Source organism: Pleurodeles waltl, chromosome 9 (genome assembly GCF_031143425.1).
Source record: "Pleurodeles waltl isolate 20211129_DDA chromosome 9, aPleWal1.hap1.20221129, whole genome shotgun sequence".
NCBI lineage: Eukaryota > Metazoa > Chordata > Amphibia > Caudata > Salamandridae > Pleurodeles > Pleurodeles waltl.
This window is the reverse complement of record NC_090448.1, coordinates 330342525-330360176: the sequence shown is the minus strand read 5'-3', so window position 1 is coordinate 330360176 and position 17652 is coordinate 330342525. Positions and strand designations below refer to the sequence as shown.

General features: G+C 46.9%; 1 protein-coding gene across 1 annotated transcript in view; it reads right to left on the bottom strand.

Moving 5' to 3' along the window:
* Window positions 1-17652, bottom strand: part of LOC138259641 (acylamino-acid-releasing enzyme-like) — a 194275-nt gene that overhangs the window by 121026 nt on the left and 55597 nt on the right. The window contains exon 3 of the mRNA XM_069207498.1: window positions 9546-9672. Coding sequence (XP_069063599.1) covers window positions 9546-9672 — 127 coding nt within the window. The remainder of the gene's footprint in view (window positions 1-9545; window positions 9673-17652) is intronic.

The following is a 17652-nucleotide window of genomic DNA, read 5'->3' as shown; positions in this document are numbered from 1 at the left end:
CATTACTAACTACCACTAAGGCCCAGCACCTGACAAATGCTCGCCTCTCACGCTATGAGTTGACACTATTGGCACCACATATAAGGATAAAGAGATGCACAACATTGAATCCCTCCTGCCTGTTGCCTACCGAAATGGATCACGATGATCCCACCATAGATAATTCTTTCCACGATTGTATTATGGCAGTCAACACACACACCAAGGTGAGGCCAGATCTCAGAGACACCCCTTTCCCTGAGGCCGAGGGTGATTTGTTTGTGGATGGTTCATGCATTAGGGACCACACTGGGATGCTACAAGCAGCCAATGCTGTGGGGACGGCCAAAAGACTACTTGAAGGAGGAAGGCTACCAAAGATTAAAAGTGCCCAGGCAGCAGAATTAGTAGCACTAATCAGAGCATGCAAATTGGCAGCAGAAAAGACAACGAACATTTACACAGACAGCCAATATGCTTTTGGGGTCACTCATGAGTTCGGTCAACTATGGGCGATGAGGAGATTTCTCACTTCAGCAGGCCAACACATACAACATGCTTCATTGATTGTTGCCTTGTTGCAAGCTCTACTACTGCCCAGAAAAGTTGCAATTGTAAAATGTGCAGCCCACACTTCTGCTAAAGACTATGGGGGTCATTCCGACCTTGCCGCCAGCCAGGCGGAAACCGCCATGCGGCCGCACTCACGCGGACCCCATTCCGACATTCCCGCCGGCCCAGCGGGAATGAGGCCGCAACACAGGAGCCGGCTCCTAATGGAGCGGCGGTGATGCGGCCGTGCGACGGGTGCAGTTGCACCCGTCGCGCTTTCACTGTCTGCTACGCAGACAGTGAAAAGCTGGCCGGGGCCCTGTTAGGGGGCCCCAGGACACCCCTTACCGCCAGCCTCTTCCTGGCGGTGCAAACAGCCAGAAACAGGCTGGTGGTAAGGAGGTCATAATCCCCAGGGCAGCCCTGGCGGATTATCCCCGCCGGGGCATAAACAGCGGGAAACCGCCGGCCCCGGCGGTGCAACCGCGGCGGTACCGCCGCGGTCAGAATAGGGAAAAAAGCACCGCCAGCCTGTTGGCTGTGCTTTGGTCATTTTTTCCCTGGTGGTCTCGGACCGCCAGGGTCAGAATGACCCCCTATGTCTCTATGGGAAATGCTTTTGTTGACAATGAGGCACGAGGACTAGCCTGAGTATGTAACGGTCCAGGTTAAACCCACCACAATAGCTAAGGAGGAAAGTACATATTTTGATCCAAAATGTGTTCAACAGCAGGCTGATGGGTCAGAACTAACAGATTGGGAAAGGGGGGGTTGCAAGACAGATGGGGAGGGTGTGTGGGTGGGCCCCAACAGTAAAATATGTCTACCATCCACGTTACTGTCCTCTATGGCACACCTTTTCCATGGCCCCTCACATGTGGGTAGGGATAGAATGATACGCCTGTTTTCAGAATGTTGGTTTAATACCAAATTTCGGCAAAATGCAGAACATTTATGTAAGAGATGCACTGCTTGTGCACAGTACAACACGGGAAAAGATACACCAACTGCTTCAGGCCATTTCCCACCGCCACATGGACCCTTTGAAAGCCTCCAAATGGACTTCATTGAGATGCCCCCAGTATACAAGCTAAAATATGTTTTGGTAATAGTTTGTATGTTCAGCAAATGGACTGAGGCATACCCCACCAGGAACTGTGATGCACAAACTGTGGCTAAGTGCCTTTTAAAAGAGTTAATACCACGTTTTGGGGTACCGATTCTTTTAAGTTCTGACAATGGACCAGGATTCATTTCGCATGTTATTCAGGGCCTTTGCAAAGGGCTGGGAATAACACAAAAGTTGCATTGCGCATACCATCCACCTGCAGCAGGGGCAGTAGAGAGAAAAAATGGGGTGTTGAAAACCAGAATAGGGAAGATATGCGCGGTGACTGAACTATCTTGGATTGATGCATTACCATTAGCGCTCCTTGCTATGAGAAGTACCCCTGATAGAGTCACAAAATTAAGTCCCCATGAGGTGCTATTTGGGTGCCCCATGAACATTCCAGGCCAAGTGTCAGTTGCCCCATTGGCAATAACAGATGATCTTTTGTTACAATATTGCTGGAAGATAATAGAAACGTTACGCTGTCTTCACCGCCAGATACTGCAGGCCTTGCCAGAAGGAGGAACGCCATCAGAACACGGACTACTGCCTGGCAACTGAGTTTGGTCAAAGCCCACACTAGACACCATTGCCTTCAACCACAGTGGAAAGGGCCTTACCAAGTCCTACTGACAACAGCCACAGTGGTCAAGTGTGAGGGTCTCAAATATTGGATCCACAGCTCACACACCAAGAGAGCAATTGGACCGGAGGCCATCCAGCCACCACCTGCGGTACCCATAAAGATCACACCTGCACCGCAGGGGTACAACCTTCGATCAACAAGCAACACCAGACAACACTGACAGGGCTGCTTGTGCTGCACTCATACAGGAGTCAGGCGGTGCAAGCAGGTCCTGCGGTGAGACTACTAGGGACTGCTCGTGCTGTGCTCCTACAGGAGTCAGGAGACGCAAGCGGGTCCATCAAGGAGTTCTTCATTTACTGCTCGTGCTGCACACCTCAGGAGAGGGATGGGTGCAAGTGGGCCTTACCTGAATATCTACATATGTCACGCAAGTGGTTTCAAATGCTAATAACCTCTGACATCGCTCTGTGACGTGCCAACAAGAAGATACAGAGAATAACAGAAGAACAGACTAGGACTAAACAGTGCAATTTGTGACACCTGGAGTATTACAATGGCTAGAAAAAGAAGAGAGGAGAAAAGTGGCCTATGGTACTAACTGCCATATGTACCCCGGTTCCAGCAATTATTATCACCATATTGATTATTATATATCAAGAAGAAATACGAATCCCATATCTGGACCAAGAACAGTATATCAATAACAGTGTAAATGAAATAGGGATTACCATTGCTGTGAAACAAGAACAAGGGGAGAACTCTAGTGTGGTAGAAAGGGTGGGGAACAGGACACAGTGGATAAAATATACCAAATGGGAGGAAGATGGGAACAATTACAAGGATAATGCATTTGGGGAAATGGTAAAATTTTATAAGGAATTGGCAAATGTGTCGGATTGCTATATTTGTACACATTTACCCACCTCCGCCCAGGGAAGGACAGATTACGCTCAGATTACTCTTCCCCAGTATATTTCATGTCACATACTAAACAGCATGTTTGCAAAGGAAGTGAATGGGACTATAAAGAGAAGGCCACCTAAAAGGAAGAGGAAGGTTGGAAAAGGGAGATTAAAGCAGGGAAACAGTAGGGGGGAAGAGAAAGTAAAGGAGGAGGTAGGATAGGTGTGTGTGGACAACTAGTACCGGAAAAAGGGGAAACAGAGCTGCTGGAAGCATTCAATATAGGAAGAGATAAGGGTTATGCACAGGGGGAGAAGAACATAGATATATCACAAATATCCCTTTCTAAACATAAGGAGAAAAAGGGGTCATGATGTTTTCGATACCTCAAAGGCAGCATCCCAAGGCCAAACACATTTTATGATAAGGTGTGTCGAATGGTTACACCAGTAATGAAAGGCCCTAACATACACCTCCCCGACCATAATAATAGCAGCATAAAGGTAGGAGATAGCACCTGCTCCACATACTCTGATTTGGATAACATACGGAAGGGTCCAGAAGGTTTGTCTATAGGTCTCTCAGCTCCAAGGGGAATATACATAGTATGCGGGACATCTGCATATTTTAGACTGCCTGCAGGGTGGCAGGGCTCCTGCTACCTGGCGTTCGTCCTACCCCGAATGTTGCATATAACCAATATGACCAATGCAACACAAGGGGCACCGAGAAGGGTATGAAGAAGGACACCTACTTGGTTGGATAGGTTCATAGCAGTGGAAGGAATATTTGTAATGCCATTAGGAATAGCGCATTAAGAATATCAAATACACAAATTGGCAGAATTGGTGGAAACATCAGCAAGTTCTACAGCAGCAGCCCTAGGTAACATTACTGAAGAACTTACAGACTTAAGAGCTGCTGTAATACAGAACAGACTTGCTTTAGACATCTTTTTAGCAAGAGCCGGTGGTGTATGTAACCTGATCCATCAGAAATGCTGTGAAATTAATCATACGTCAATATCAAGAACCAATGAAATGTGTTAATGTGTCTGCGCTTTAATGCTGTAAAAGATCATGCATTACTTCTTTGTGCAGACTGTTCGAGCTGGATTTAGGCTGCTCAGTCTCCATGTACATGTATTTCTTGTTATGTCTTATTAGTTCTTATTAAAAGTTATCTAAGGAAGAGCTGGTCTTGGTTTGTTTCCTGAATTGTCTGGATCTGAAATACTCCGACTTGGCTTCGACATGATGACTCCTTTCTGGTCTCTCCGAACGTAAGTCTGTACTGTTCAGAGGTTAAGCCCAGACCATCTAAGAGTGCACTTTTAAGAATTTGGCAGTTATCTGCATCATCCTCTGTCTGTCTCTCCCCTTACCAGAGAAGGATAACCACAGAATAGCAGCCCACTGTACATGAGGGACCCTCTGAACTTTACAGGCCCTCTCAAGTGCAGCAAACCACTTGTAGATGTCATCACCATCCTTGTAAGGAGGGACACCTTTGTGTAGATTCTAGAGTCAAATAAAGGTTCCCTAACATTTGAATTGCTGAAACTGCTGCTCCCACCATGGGGAACTAGCCCCAACCCCTGTCTTTCCTTTTGCACAGCCAGGTTTTCCCTCTCTAAGGCCAACTGTTGCTGCATTAGCTTCAGTCTGGCCTCAGCTTTCTAAGTTCCCTATCTAGGGACTGGTCCTCAGGGTTAGATGTGTGGGATGCCTCTGAAACAGAGGTAACATGGGAATGTGCAGAGGTAGATCTATCTCTAACAGGGGCCACTATAGTGACCTGGCCTCTAGGGGTGAAGGGAGTCCTACTAGTATGTGAACCCTTCCCAATACCAGTTGCACTAAGGGGCTTGTTAACATAGATCTGTGGAAGGACCTTCCCCAGGATTGTCAGTTTGCTCCTCTGAGCCTTCCTGGTTGGAATCATCCCCTACCTCTTCCCCTGTCTGATCTGGGCCAGTGCTGAGTCCCTGGTCATCTTGGAGGAGAAGATTTAAGAGGAACTCCTTATTGGAGTTCTTCCCAATTCCTTAACTTCTTTCAATGCAGAGACCCCTCAAACGTTTAAAGTTAAGATTCTCATATGTTGTTTTCACAACTCTAGGGGTAGCTTCTACAGAAGACATATTGAAAGAGAAACAAAGTTTAGGAAAGTGAGTAAAAAGTTAGTGGAATAACAGAGCTAACCTTTTAGAGAAAAAAAGAAAACTTTTCAGAACTTTGTAAAAATGTTTGCAAAGTTTAAAGACTTTTTAGAATAGTTAGAAAATTACTTCTAGGTATATATTATATATGCTCTAAGTATTGGAGAAAGCTTTTCTTGCGAAAAGCACCAGTAACAAAGTGGTAAAGCTATTGCAAATACTTATCCCACCGCTGCACTACCAATGTAGGAGGCTGGCCTGGTTTGTAGTGGGTACCTTGGGTACTTACACCTTATACCAGGTCTAGGTATCCCTTATTAGTAGTAGTGTTCTAGCAGCTTAGGCTGATAGAGGTAGCTATAGCAGAGCAGCTTAGGCTGAACTAGGAGACATGCAAAGCTCAAGCAATGCCACTTATAGTTACACAGTACTTATACACAAGTAAAGACAATACTCAGTGTTACCAAAAATAAAGGTATTTATTTGGGTGACACAGTACCAAAAATATCTTAAAGACAATACCCCTTCTGGAGGTAAGTATTAAACACAATATATACACTAGACACCAAAATAAGGTAAGTAATTAGACATAGGATAGTGCAAACAATAGGAAATGCTATAGAATGCAATAGGAGACAATAAGTATAGGGGCAACACAAACCATATACTAAGAAAATGGAATGCATATCACAAATTCCCCCCTAGACAAGTGTAGTGTGTGCAGAATCGCTGGGAGAGTAAGAATACAGTAAAGGTAAGTAAATCACCACAACGCAGAGCCCAGAAAAGCAGGAGTAAAGTTTCCTTACGACACACTACACCTCATGATTAGAATTATTGCAATAACCAACCAAGTCTGCAAACAACAACTGCTGGAGTCCTGGACCTGAAGACCTGCAAAAGAAAGGGACCAAGTCCAGAAGTCGAAAGAGATTCCAAGAAGGGCAGGAGCCCCTGCCAACCCAGAAGAGGGTGCAAAAGAAGAGTCCCCGGTTGGATGAAGACTGCAGAAATGCACCCTAGGAACACGCCAGTGGGTTCCTACATGATGTAAGGGATGTCCCACGATGTGAAGATGGATGCAGATGTGATTTCATGTTGGAAGTTGCCAACAAGCCTTGATTACGACAAAGTTGTGTTTTGCGTCAAAATGGCGCTGGCTGGACTCAGGAGGGACCTGGGGGCCTCAACTCTGTGTGAGGAGGAAGAGGGGGCTCTCAGCACTTTAGAGAGCCTTCTGGATGCCAGACAGCACCCACGGGAGACCCAGGACATGGGGACAAAGGAGATGCAAAATGCGGTTGGTGCAGCAGTACAAAGAAGGGTCCCACGCCTCCAGAAGTCAACTCAGCGAGTTGAGCGTCACAGGTTAGAGTGCTGGGGTCCTGGGCCAGGCTATGCACAAAGGAATTTTGCAAATAGTGCACAGATGCCTCAGGAGGTGAAGAAGACGCTGTGCACAGGGGTACTGTCGCTCTCAGGGAAGGCAAGGTCTTACCTCCTCCAAATTGCTTCAGCAGGACCTCAGGACAGTCTGTGTCGATGGGGTACAGCCTCTGTGTTTCCAGGAGCACGCTTGTCACTGTGAGAGGAGTCCAGGAGAGGTAGTGACCTATATGTAGTGCACGCGTTAATGGTGTCCCCGCACTCACAAAGTCCCGGGAAATGGCCCTGAACTATGTAGGGGCACCTTTGCTAGTGCAAGGGTGCCCTCACACTTAGTAACTTTGCACCTAACCTTCAGCAAGTGAAGGTTAGACATATAGGTGACTTATAAGTTACTTAAGTGCAGTGAAAATGGCTGTTATTTCACGCAGGCTGCAGTGGCAGTCCTGTGAAAGGGTTTGTCTGAGCTCCTTATGGGTGGCAAAAGAAATGCTGCAGCCCATAAGGATCTCCTGGAACCCCAATGCCCTGGGTACCTAGGTACCATATCTAGGGACTTATAAGGGGGGGGAGGTCAGTGTGCCAAATGAAATTGGTAAATGAAGTCACTAGCCTTTAGTTACAATTTTAAAAGCAGAGAGAGCATAAGCACTGAGGTTCTGATTAACGAGGCCGCAGTGACACAGCCAAGCACTATACAGACACACACATTAGGCCATAAACTATGAGCACAGGGGTCCTGACCAGCAGGATCCCAGTGAGACAGGTATAAACATACTAACATACAGGTAAAACTGGGGGTACATGCCAAGAAAGATGGTACTTTCCTACAGGCGTGCAATGATTTTCTCATTGCGATGCAGGCTGTGCGTCGTTTCTTTCAGGCTGTGCGTCGTTTCTTTCAGGCTGTGCGTCGATTTTTGCCGCAAAAGGAGTTATTTTGCAGGAATGAAATCTTTTTGGTCCTGAGACTTCAGGGAACAGGAGGCAAGCTCTATCCTAGCCCTTGGAGAGCATTTCTCAGAAAAGCCAGAGAGCAGCAAGGCAGCAGGGCAACAGCAAGGCAGCAGTCCTTCTCAGAAAAGCAGTCCAGGTGAGTCCTTTGGGCAGCCAGGCAGTTCTTCTTGGCAGGTTGCAGGTTCTGGTTCAGGGATTGTTCACCAGTGGTATCCTCCCCAGAAGTGTCTGAGTTGGTAGGGTCGGAAACCCTGCTTAAATATCCAAATGTGCCCTTTAAGAGGGAGAGTCTTCAAAGAGTGGCTTAGAAGTGTACAAGGTCCCCTTTCAGTTTCATCCTGTCTGCCAGGGTGCCAGTGATGGGTGTGGCAGTCCTTTGTGTGAGGGCAGGCTACTGTCCTTTGACATGTAAGTTTCAGGCCCTCCACCCTCCCAGCCCAGGATGACCCATTCAATATGCAGATGTATGCAAGTGTGACTGAGCATCCTGTGTTTAGGGTTGTCTGAGTGAATGCACAAGGGAGCTGTTAACTAAACCTAGCGAGACTTGGATTGTTAGGCACAGAAGGATTTAAGTACAGAGAGATGCTCACTTTCTAAAAGTGGCATTTCTAAAGTAGTAACATTAAATCCAACTTCTCCAGTCAGCAGGATATTGTATTCCCATTCTGGCCATACTAAATATGACGTTGTTATTCCTTTCAGATCAGAATCTACCACTCAAACAGGATATGGGGGTATCCCTAATGTTAGCCTATGAAAGGAGCAGGCCTCACAGTAGTGTAAAAACGAATTTCGGCGTTTTACACTACCAGGACATTTAAATTGCACAGGTACATGTCCTGCCTTTTATCTACATAGCACCCTGCCCAATGGGGTGACTTATATGTAAAAAATAGAGGAGTTTAAGGCTTGGCAAGTACTTTTAAGTGCCAAGTCGAAGTGGCAGTAAAACTGCTTCCACAGGCCTTGCAATGGCAGGCCTGAGGCATGGTTAAGAGGCTACTTATGTGGGTGGCACAATCAGTGCTGCAGGCCCACTAGCAGCATTTAATCTACAGGCCCTGGGCACCTGTAGTGCACTTTACTGGGGTCTTGCAATGAGATTAAATGAGCCAATTGGGTATTAACCAATGTCACCATGTTTCAAGGGAGAGAGCATATGCATGTTAGCACTAGTTCGCAGTGGTAAGGTGCGCAGAGTCCTAAAACCAGCAAAAACAGTGTCCAAAAAGTGGAGGGAGGCAGGCAAAAAGTTAGGGGTTACCACCCTAAGACTGTCAGGTCTAACAGAAATCAAGTATAAATGTGTTGTTAACTATTAAAAATTAATAACTACATTCATAGAAATTACAGCTTTAGGTAGAAAGCAACAACAGAAATGTCTTAAAAAGACAAATGAAGAAAGTGAAATATCCCCGTGTTTGGAGAGTAAGCAGGAGAATATTTCAATTTTTTAGGTCAAGCGGGCAAGCGTTTTGACCTGTTGTAAGTATTGTCGGATTTTAACCACGCCCACCACACGCCAATCACTTTCACTCATTCCTGGGCTTGCCTTTCAAAAATCCTTTGTTATCATTGGTAAATGCTTTGCTTTTTCCCCAACCTTGGGGCTTTTATGTTATCACCTTGCAGACTGCCCCTCTTACATGGATAATTGCACGATTGCGGATACTTTGGACTGTGAGCAAACTTCTTTTTCTTTTTGTGTCTCTCTTTCATGCTCATGACGGCCATGGCGCTTTGAATCACCGCTGCGTTCAGTTTGTTAAAGTGACAGGTATCATTCAGTCAAAGTCTGTGCTGGTTAAACTTTACAATTCCATTCACAGGAGCATGCAGAGTTTAAACATGGAATACACAGGAGTAAAGACTAATGGATCACACAACAGGTATAGTCTGCTTACTCGCCATAATTCTCAACACAGTTTCCTACTGGTACAGTGTTGATTATAGTTCTTCCATCACAGAAAACAGTGTACTGTCTGCTATACTTCACACGTTGCTTCTGTTCGAGATCTCGCTGCCACCATTCTGCGTGAAGAAAATTTGTTTTAGTGTCAGGTTTGATGAGTGTGATTTAATAAAAGCACATAGGGCCTGATTACAACTTTGGTGGAGGGGGTTAATCTGTCCCAAATGTGACAGATATCCCACCTGCCGTATTACAAGTTAATTATATCCTATGGAACTCGTAATACGGTGGGCGGGATATCTGTCACATTTGGGACGCATTAGCCCCCTCCACCAAAGTTGTAATCAGGACCATAATGTCCATAAAAGCAAATCTTGGCAAAAGCAATTGGTTTCAATCATAACCACCATCATCATCATGTAATGTATAACGGCATTAGTACGTAGAACAGTGAACACTTCACTTTAGTTCTTTATAAATGTATGATTTTTTTAAGGCTAAACTTTAACCGGACAGTTTCAGAGGTTCCACTTCTAGGGTAAAACTGCCATCCAGTGTGATCATATTTGTCTGATAAATTCATATGATGTGTCTCTTTTTGTTGTCAGGGAGTGCCTCACATCAAAATATTTCTCCACACAAAGTAAATGCAGCCTCACTTGCAAAAACATGTTAAAAATCTTATTACATATATTCATATTTTTAGTGTTTCTCCTTTGTTTGAGCTAAGAAAGCTTCCTGCAATACAAAGGTACTAGAAATGACAACAAATACATTCGGATTTAATTAAATAAGGCCATGAGAGTGATAAGGCCCATGTCCATTGTAATATAGTTACTTTTTTGAAGGTTCGACCTTATATGATTATCAGTACATTTAATTACACCAAAAAGACAATGGTCCCCTTGGACAAGAGTCCAACAGTTTGAAGTATGGTACTTGATTTAGATGATAGCATCTGCACAGGTATGAACTTGATGAGAACAGAACAACTAGTCAACTTAGTCCAAAGCAACACCAAGGGAATGGGTCGAGGGAAGCAAAACAGAGGGCTGGTGGGGTTGCAACAAAGAGGGGGAGGCAGGGAAATGACAACTTGGAGAGAGCAATGTGGACCACTGGGGAGAGGAGAAGGAGTAGAGCAGAAGGAGAAGAGAAGTGATGTTATGCATCATTTTGACAGTAAGTGAATATGTGATGAAGTATGCAAGCAGATGCATCCCCGTGTATACGTGTGCCTATGAAATGACTTGGGCGTCATTTTTTTCTTTACCAACCTGAGATGTATAGATAAATAAAAAAACAGAAAGATGGTAAAGACGCTATGCTCCAGGTGAGGAACAGCCACAAGATGGACAAGCTGGGAGAAGGAAAGCCACTGAATAAGAAGCAAGAAAATAAGAGTGGCAATAAAGCCAAACAATGATAAGCTGGGCTGGTGGTCTCTGTAAGCCAACAGTAGGACTTTTGCAACCAGATAGTTTGACCTAAAAAGAACTGGCTATGCCTACTGGTTGTACTTGGATGTAAAGTTAAGGGCAAATGACTGGTGTTGCCAGTGCTGTGATAAGCAGATGTGAAATCCTTGATCAAAACAGCAACTGCCCTCTCACGTTTCTTGATAACAAACATTACCTCCCATCCCTGCTTTGCCTTCCTTATTAACCAATGAGGCCCCTTGCCTCACCTAGACCCCTCCCTTCCCCTTTTAAAAAGTCCCCCTGCCCCAAGCCGCTCCTGTTTTCTTTTGACTACACATAGACTTACCTCTCTTTTCTCCTCCATGGCGGGGCATGGGGGTTTCAATGTTAATCACGGCTAGTTGTGCTGCTTCTTGCAGCGATTCCTGGCCTGGCAGCATCTCGGCGAGGGGAGTGCGGCTTCCTCTGCTGACGCGGCTTCGGAGGTGTTCTGATGGGGTTGGATGGCTCTCCTGCGGCTGGGGCTGCCCTTCCGGGTCGACGCCTTGTGGAGCAGGACACGTCCCCAGCAGCTTGCTTTTTTTTCTGTATATTTCTTGTTTGGCCCTGTTTCGAGGGCTGTTTTTGCCGCATTTTCCTTAGTATTTTGGGGGAGGGGTTTTCTCCCCTATTTTAGGCTTCCTTTTTGTTTTTTGGGGCATTTCTGTGTGTGCATCATGGCTGAGTAGAGGGGTGATACATGGAGGCGCATTTTGTCGTCCTCTTCGTCCTCTCCAGGGGAGGAGGTTTCTGTTCCCCCTAAGACACCTCATAGGACCAGCGGTGCAGTTGATGGGGCTACACCTTTCATGTCTGGTGAGGTGGTGCAGGACATTATTGTGGTGGCTGTGTCCAGGGCCCTCCAAGCAGGGGGTGCCTGGCCCAGGCACCCATCTACGTCTCACACATCTTTGGCTGCTGGTATCTCCTCTTCCTCAGAGGGTGAGGCTCCTTCTACTTCTTACGGTGGGACGTATGTGTCCCGTGAGGACATGTGGGGCATTTTAGCTCATGTGCGGATCAATCTGGGCTTCCCTCGTTTCAACTGGCTGTGGCAGAGTTCCACTTGTTTCCTCAGTATTTTACCTCATCTCGTTTTGCAGTGCCTTTCCAGGGACTGGTCAATGATATGGTTTTCCATGATTGGAAGGAGGTAAACAGGATCCAGGTTCCACGTTTCCTTCCATAGTTGTATTTTCTGGAGGGGGAGAATGCTCTGCCTCCTTCCAAACAGCTGAATTCTTTGCTGGCTATGTTAATTGGTAAAACAGCACTCACTCCGGAGGACTGTGCTCCTGCTGATGCCACTGCTCGGAGGGTTGACTCTGGGCTGAACAGTGTTTTTTCGGCTGATATTTTTTGCTCCATGGGCCGGTTACTTTTCTACGTTTCTCTGCACCATCCTTGGTTCAGGACTTTGACAAGCTTGGTGTGGCAGTGGCAGTTCAGGAAGGCCATGAATGTTCTGCCTTGTTGGCTGGTATGGAGCAGCAGGTTCGAAATCTGGCAGACATTTTTTCTGATGTTCTCCACACCTAAGCTATGGCTTCTGGGGCCTTGCTTGGGGCCAGACGGCCTCTCTGGTTACGGCAGTGGTTGGTGGACCCTGAGGAGACGGAGGCGCTTCTGAGACTTTCTTTTTAGGGTCAGGATCTTTTTGGGGATCAGTTGCTGGCCTTGATTTCTCAGGTTTTAAGAAACGGATACATGCTTTGCCTTATAAAGGGGGTGCCTCATGTAGCGGCAGCAGCATCTTAGGTCTTCTCCCAAATATGAACCAAGGTCCTCTTCCTCCAGAAAGCATAGATTTCAGCCCTGCTTTTCTCCTAAATGTTCTGTTCCTTCTGAGAAAGGCACCTCCAAGAAGGGCTCCTGACATTCACGGTTATGGGGCGATAGGCCGTTTAGGGGAAGACTGCAGCATTTTTTGTCAGTTTGGTGGGTGGATGTCACAGATCATTGGGTATTGAACATTTTGGTGAATGGCTAATCCATTGAGTTTATTCTCATTTCTGCAGAAACTGGGGTTGGTCAACCACCCTTGTCTATAGGCGAAGGCAGGAAATCGGCCCTGCTAGATGGGGTCCAGGACTTGCTTTCCAACTGTGCCAACTCCAAGCTGCCTCTGTGGGATCATCCTGTTTCTCGCTCAGGAGGGGTCTGGGTGTTTCTTCCTGTTTTGGATCTCAAGTGGGTGAATTCTTGGATCAAGACTGTTCATTTCAGGATGCTGATGATACTGGTTCCTTTGATTGGCCCAAGGGATTTTTTTGGGTCTCTGGATCTGCCAGATGCCTTCCTTCACATCCCTATCGCTGTGTCTTCTCGGATGTTCCTGCGGTTTGCAATTGGTTATGAACATTTCCAGTTCTGTGTTCTTCCTTTTGGCCTAATGTCCTCTACCAAGGGGTACTTTGGGCCAGGTTTAATTTGCCTTGTCTGGTCAACTGGGTTCTCTTCCTTTGGTCTCCGTATCCTTGTGATCTTCAGGTGAGAATTCCTGTGTCTGCGTTTATTCGCAGAGCATTGAGTTGGTGGCTGGTGCCGGCTCCTCTCCGGCAAGGGGTTCCTCTGTCTCCTTCGGTTCCGGTGGTGGTGACGACTGATGCCAGTCTCTCTGGGTGGGGGGCTTTGCTGAGTTCGTAGCAGATGCAGGGGTTTTGGTCTCTCCGGGAGTCAATGAGGTCCTCGAATTGGTGGGAGTTGAAAACTGTTCTTCTGGCTCGGGTGCATTTTCAGGTACTCCTGAGGGTGGTTACCAAGTCGTACATCTAGTGACAGGGTGGGACCAGGTCCAGGTCTCTGAATCTGATTGCACAGGACATTTTCTTCTGGGCTCAGGTCTGTGTTCTGTCTCTTTGGGCCCTCTACATTCGGGGAGTGGACGGATCAGTGGAGCAGGGTCATTCCTTCATCAAAGGAGTTTTACCTTCAGGTATCTGTTCACTCTTCTGGTGCTGCTGTGGGGTTGGCCAGTTGTGGACTTGTTTGCATCCCCAGTGAATGCCAAGGTAGTGAGGTTCTGCTCCTGGTTTCGGTGTCCTCTAGCTTGGGCGGTGGACGGGCTGATTTGTCAGTGGCCACAGGGTCTTCTTTATGCGTTCCCATCTTTCAGTTACTCAGTCTTTTCTTGTACGGGTCCGGAGGGTGAGGGCTCAGTGATTTTGTTCACCCCTGTGGCCTCGGGCAAATTGGTTCCCTGTGCTCCAGTTGTTGTCCATCGAGCCGGAGTGGGTTCTTCCTCTCCACACCTCTCCTCTGATGTTTCCCTGCCTCTTCCAGAAGTCATTACAGGGGCTGCATTTGACAGATTGGAGACTGACCGTCGAGGTTTGATGGTTCTGGGGGTACCAGGTCACTTGGCTGTGCCATTACAGGCCGCTAGGTGAAGGTCCACTTTGCTTTCATATGCTCGTCAGTGGAAGTTTTTTTCCGCTTGGTGTTTGCGCTAGCAGGTTAATCCTACTGTGACTTATCTGTTTTTTGATGATGCAGTTTTTACAGGATGAGTCCCGCATGGGATTATCTGTGGCTACCATGTGGGTGCACTGGGCTGAGATCCTGGCCTTTCCGGGTCCTTTGCAGAATTTGAAGGACGAAGGGATTTTGTTGCCTATTTGCCTAACTTTTTTCAGGGACTGTTGCACTTGTATCCTAGGCCCGTTCATTCTTTTCCTCGTTGGGATCTCCAGTTAGTGTTGGATGCCTTGTCGGGTCCGCCCTTTGGGCCTCTGGATGACATTGATTTGAAAACATTTGTCTTTTCAAACTTGTTTCTTGGTTGCTATTACATCTACCGGAAATTTGGGGGAGTTGGGAGCTTTGTCCTGCAAATTCCCTTTTTTTTTTTTTTCAAGATTTTGTTCTGGTTCAGGTTGTTCTTGTTCCGGTTTCCTCTTTTGTCACTAAGGTGAATTTGGCTTTTCCCTTCTGCCTGGAGGTGCCCCTGCCTGCCTTTTGTCCTGCCCCTTCCTCGGAGGAGGAAGTCTGGTTGCATTGCCTGGATGTGCATCTGGCTTTGTTATGGTACCTGAAGGTGGTTGCTGCTTTTTGGATGGGGGATTCCTTGTTAATGAATTTTGGTTGTGCTAGGAATGGGGATTTGCATTCTACTGCTTCTTACAGTCAATGGATCCGGGCGATGGTGTTGCTGGCCTATGCTTTGGAGTGGGTAGTGCCTCCTTCGAGGCTCAGGACCATTCCGCTCGTGGCATGGCGGCTACGGTGGCTGAATTGCAAGGTGCCTCGGAGCTGGAGATTTGTAGGGTGGCTACTTAGGCCACTCCCTCCATTTTTGTTTGGTACTATAGTATTGCTGAGTTGGGACCTTTGGAGTTGGTTTTAGGGCACAGGGTCTTATCCTATGATGGAATAGGGGAGTTTTTGTGTCCGGCCTGGTTGTAATTGAAGTCTTTCTATGTTGGAACTCAGTTGTCGGTCTCCTCATTACTTGCTATGTCTCACTGGTTATTAAGGAAGGCGAGGAAGGGACAGGAGGTAATGCTCCAATTACTTATTGTTAATGGCATTACTCCTAGTCCTACTCCCTCGCCTTCCTTATAGTTCGCTCCCGCCATCCCGGTACTGGTCAATTGAGTTGCTCTTTGGCTTGTTTCTGTACAGGAGGGGCTTGGGGCAGGGGGACTTTTTAAAAGGGGAAGGGAGGGGCCTAGGTGAGGCAAGGGTCCTCATTGGTTAATAAGGAAGGCGAAGGAGTAGGACTAGGAGTAATACCATTAACAATAAGTAATGGACACATTGGCATAGCCAATAGGTCTTGCCTATGCAAGAGCTATTGGCTTAGCCAATGTGTCTTAGCCATACTGTACACCAGAGTGGCTGCTGTTCAGCATGGCTAAAAGTTAGTGGCGTAGAGGAGAGTGCCGTCAAGTGACAGAGAGTGAAATGGCAAAGTGTGGAGTAGAGTGTTGTAGAGTGGAGTGGAAGAGAATGTCATATATTGGAGTGGCATAGTGTCTAGTCACGTAGAGTGGCATACACTGGAATGGCATGGCGTAGAACAGACTGGTGTAGAGTACACTAGCATAGAGAGTTGCAGAGTATAGTGGCATAGAGTGCAGTGCCATTGAGTAAAGCGGCATTGAATTCAACGATGTACAATGCAGCTTCATAGAATACAGTGGTGTAGATTAGAGTGTTGAATAGTAGAGTGCAGTGGTGGAGAGTGAAGTGGCACAAAGTGGAGTGGAGCAGAGTAGAGTGGCACAGAGTAGAGTGGCGTAGAGTGGAGTGGCATAGAGTGAAGCGTTGCAGACTGGAGTAGCAAACAATAGAGTGACACAGAATAGGGTGGTGTGGAATAGAATGGCGGGAATTAAAGTAGAGTGGCATATAGAGTGTGGTGTCATAGAGGGCAGTGGCATAGAGAAGAGTGGCATACAGTGATGCAGAGTGATGTGCCACAGAGTTGAGTGATGCAGACGGCAGTGGTGCAGAGTAGAGTTGAGTGGCATAGAGTGAGGTGGCATAGAGTGCAGAGTAGAGTTGAGTGGCATGGAGTGCAGTGGCATAGAGTGGTGCAGAGTACAGTAAGAGAGAGGTGCAGAGTAGATTATAGTGCCATAGAGTGGAGTAGCATAGAGTGGAGTAGTGCAGAGTAGCGTGGCATAGAGTTCAGTAGTGGAGAGTGCAGTGTTGAACAGTGGAGTGTCAGAGTGCAGTGGAGAAGAGTGGAGTACAGTAGCTTAGAGAGCAGTGGCCTAGAGTACAGTAATGCAGAGTAGAGTGCAGTGGCGTTGAGTGCTGTTGTGGAGAGTGCATTGGCATAGAGTGCAGTGGTTAACAGTAGAGTGACGTAGAGTGCAGTGGCATAGATTGTATTGGTGCAGAGTGGCGTAAATGCAGTGGCACAGAGCAGATTGTTTTAGAGTAGAGTGCAGTGGGGTAGAGTGCAGTGACAGAGTGCAGTAGTTAAGAGTAGAGTGGTGTAGAGTGCAGTGGCATTGATTGGAGTGGTTCAGAGTGGCGTAGAGAGCAGAGGCATAGAGTACAGTGATACAGACTAGAGCGCGGTGGGGTAGAGTGCAGTGGCGTAAAGTGAAGTTGTGGAGAGTGCATCGGCGTAGAGTGTAGTGGTTAAAAGTACAGTGGCATACAGTGCAGTGGCATACATTTGAGTGATGCAGAGTGGAAAAGAGTGCAGTGGCATAGTGTAGATGGTTGCTGAGTAGAGTGAAGTGGCAAAGAGAGGAGTGGTGCAGGGTAGAGTGCAGTTGCTTAGAGTGGCATACATTGTAATGGCATGGAGTAAAGAGGCGTAGAGTGCTGTGGAATAGAGTGCAGTGGTGCAGAGTAAATTAGAATGGCGTACATTGGATTGTCGTGGAGTGCAAGGGCACAGAGTCGAGTGTTACAAAAAAAGTGCTTTGGCATACAGTGTTTTGGCATGGAGTGCAGTGGCATAGAGTGCAGTGGCATAGAGTGTTTCAGCGTGTCATACAGTACAGTGGCATGGAGTGGAGTTGCACAGTATAGACTCCTAGTCTAATGTAGTATAGAGTGCAGTGGTAAAAAGTATAGAGGTGTAGAGTGACAAAGGGTGCATTGGCATAGAGTAGAGTGGCACAGCTTAGGGTAGAGAGGTGTTACGTGAAGTGCTGTAGGGTGCAGTGGCGTAGA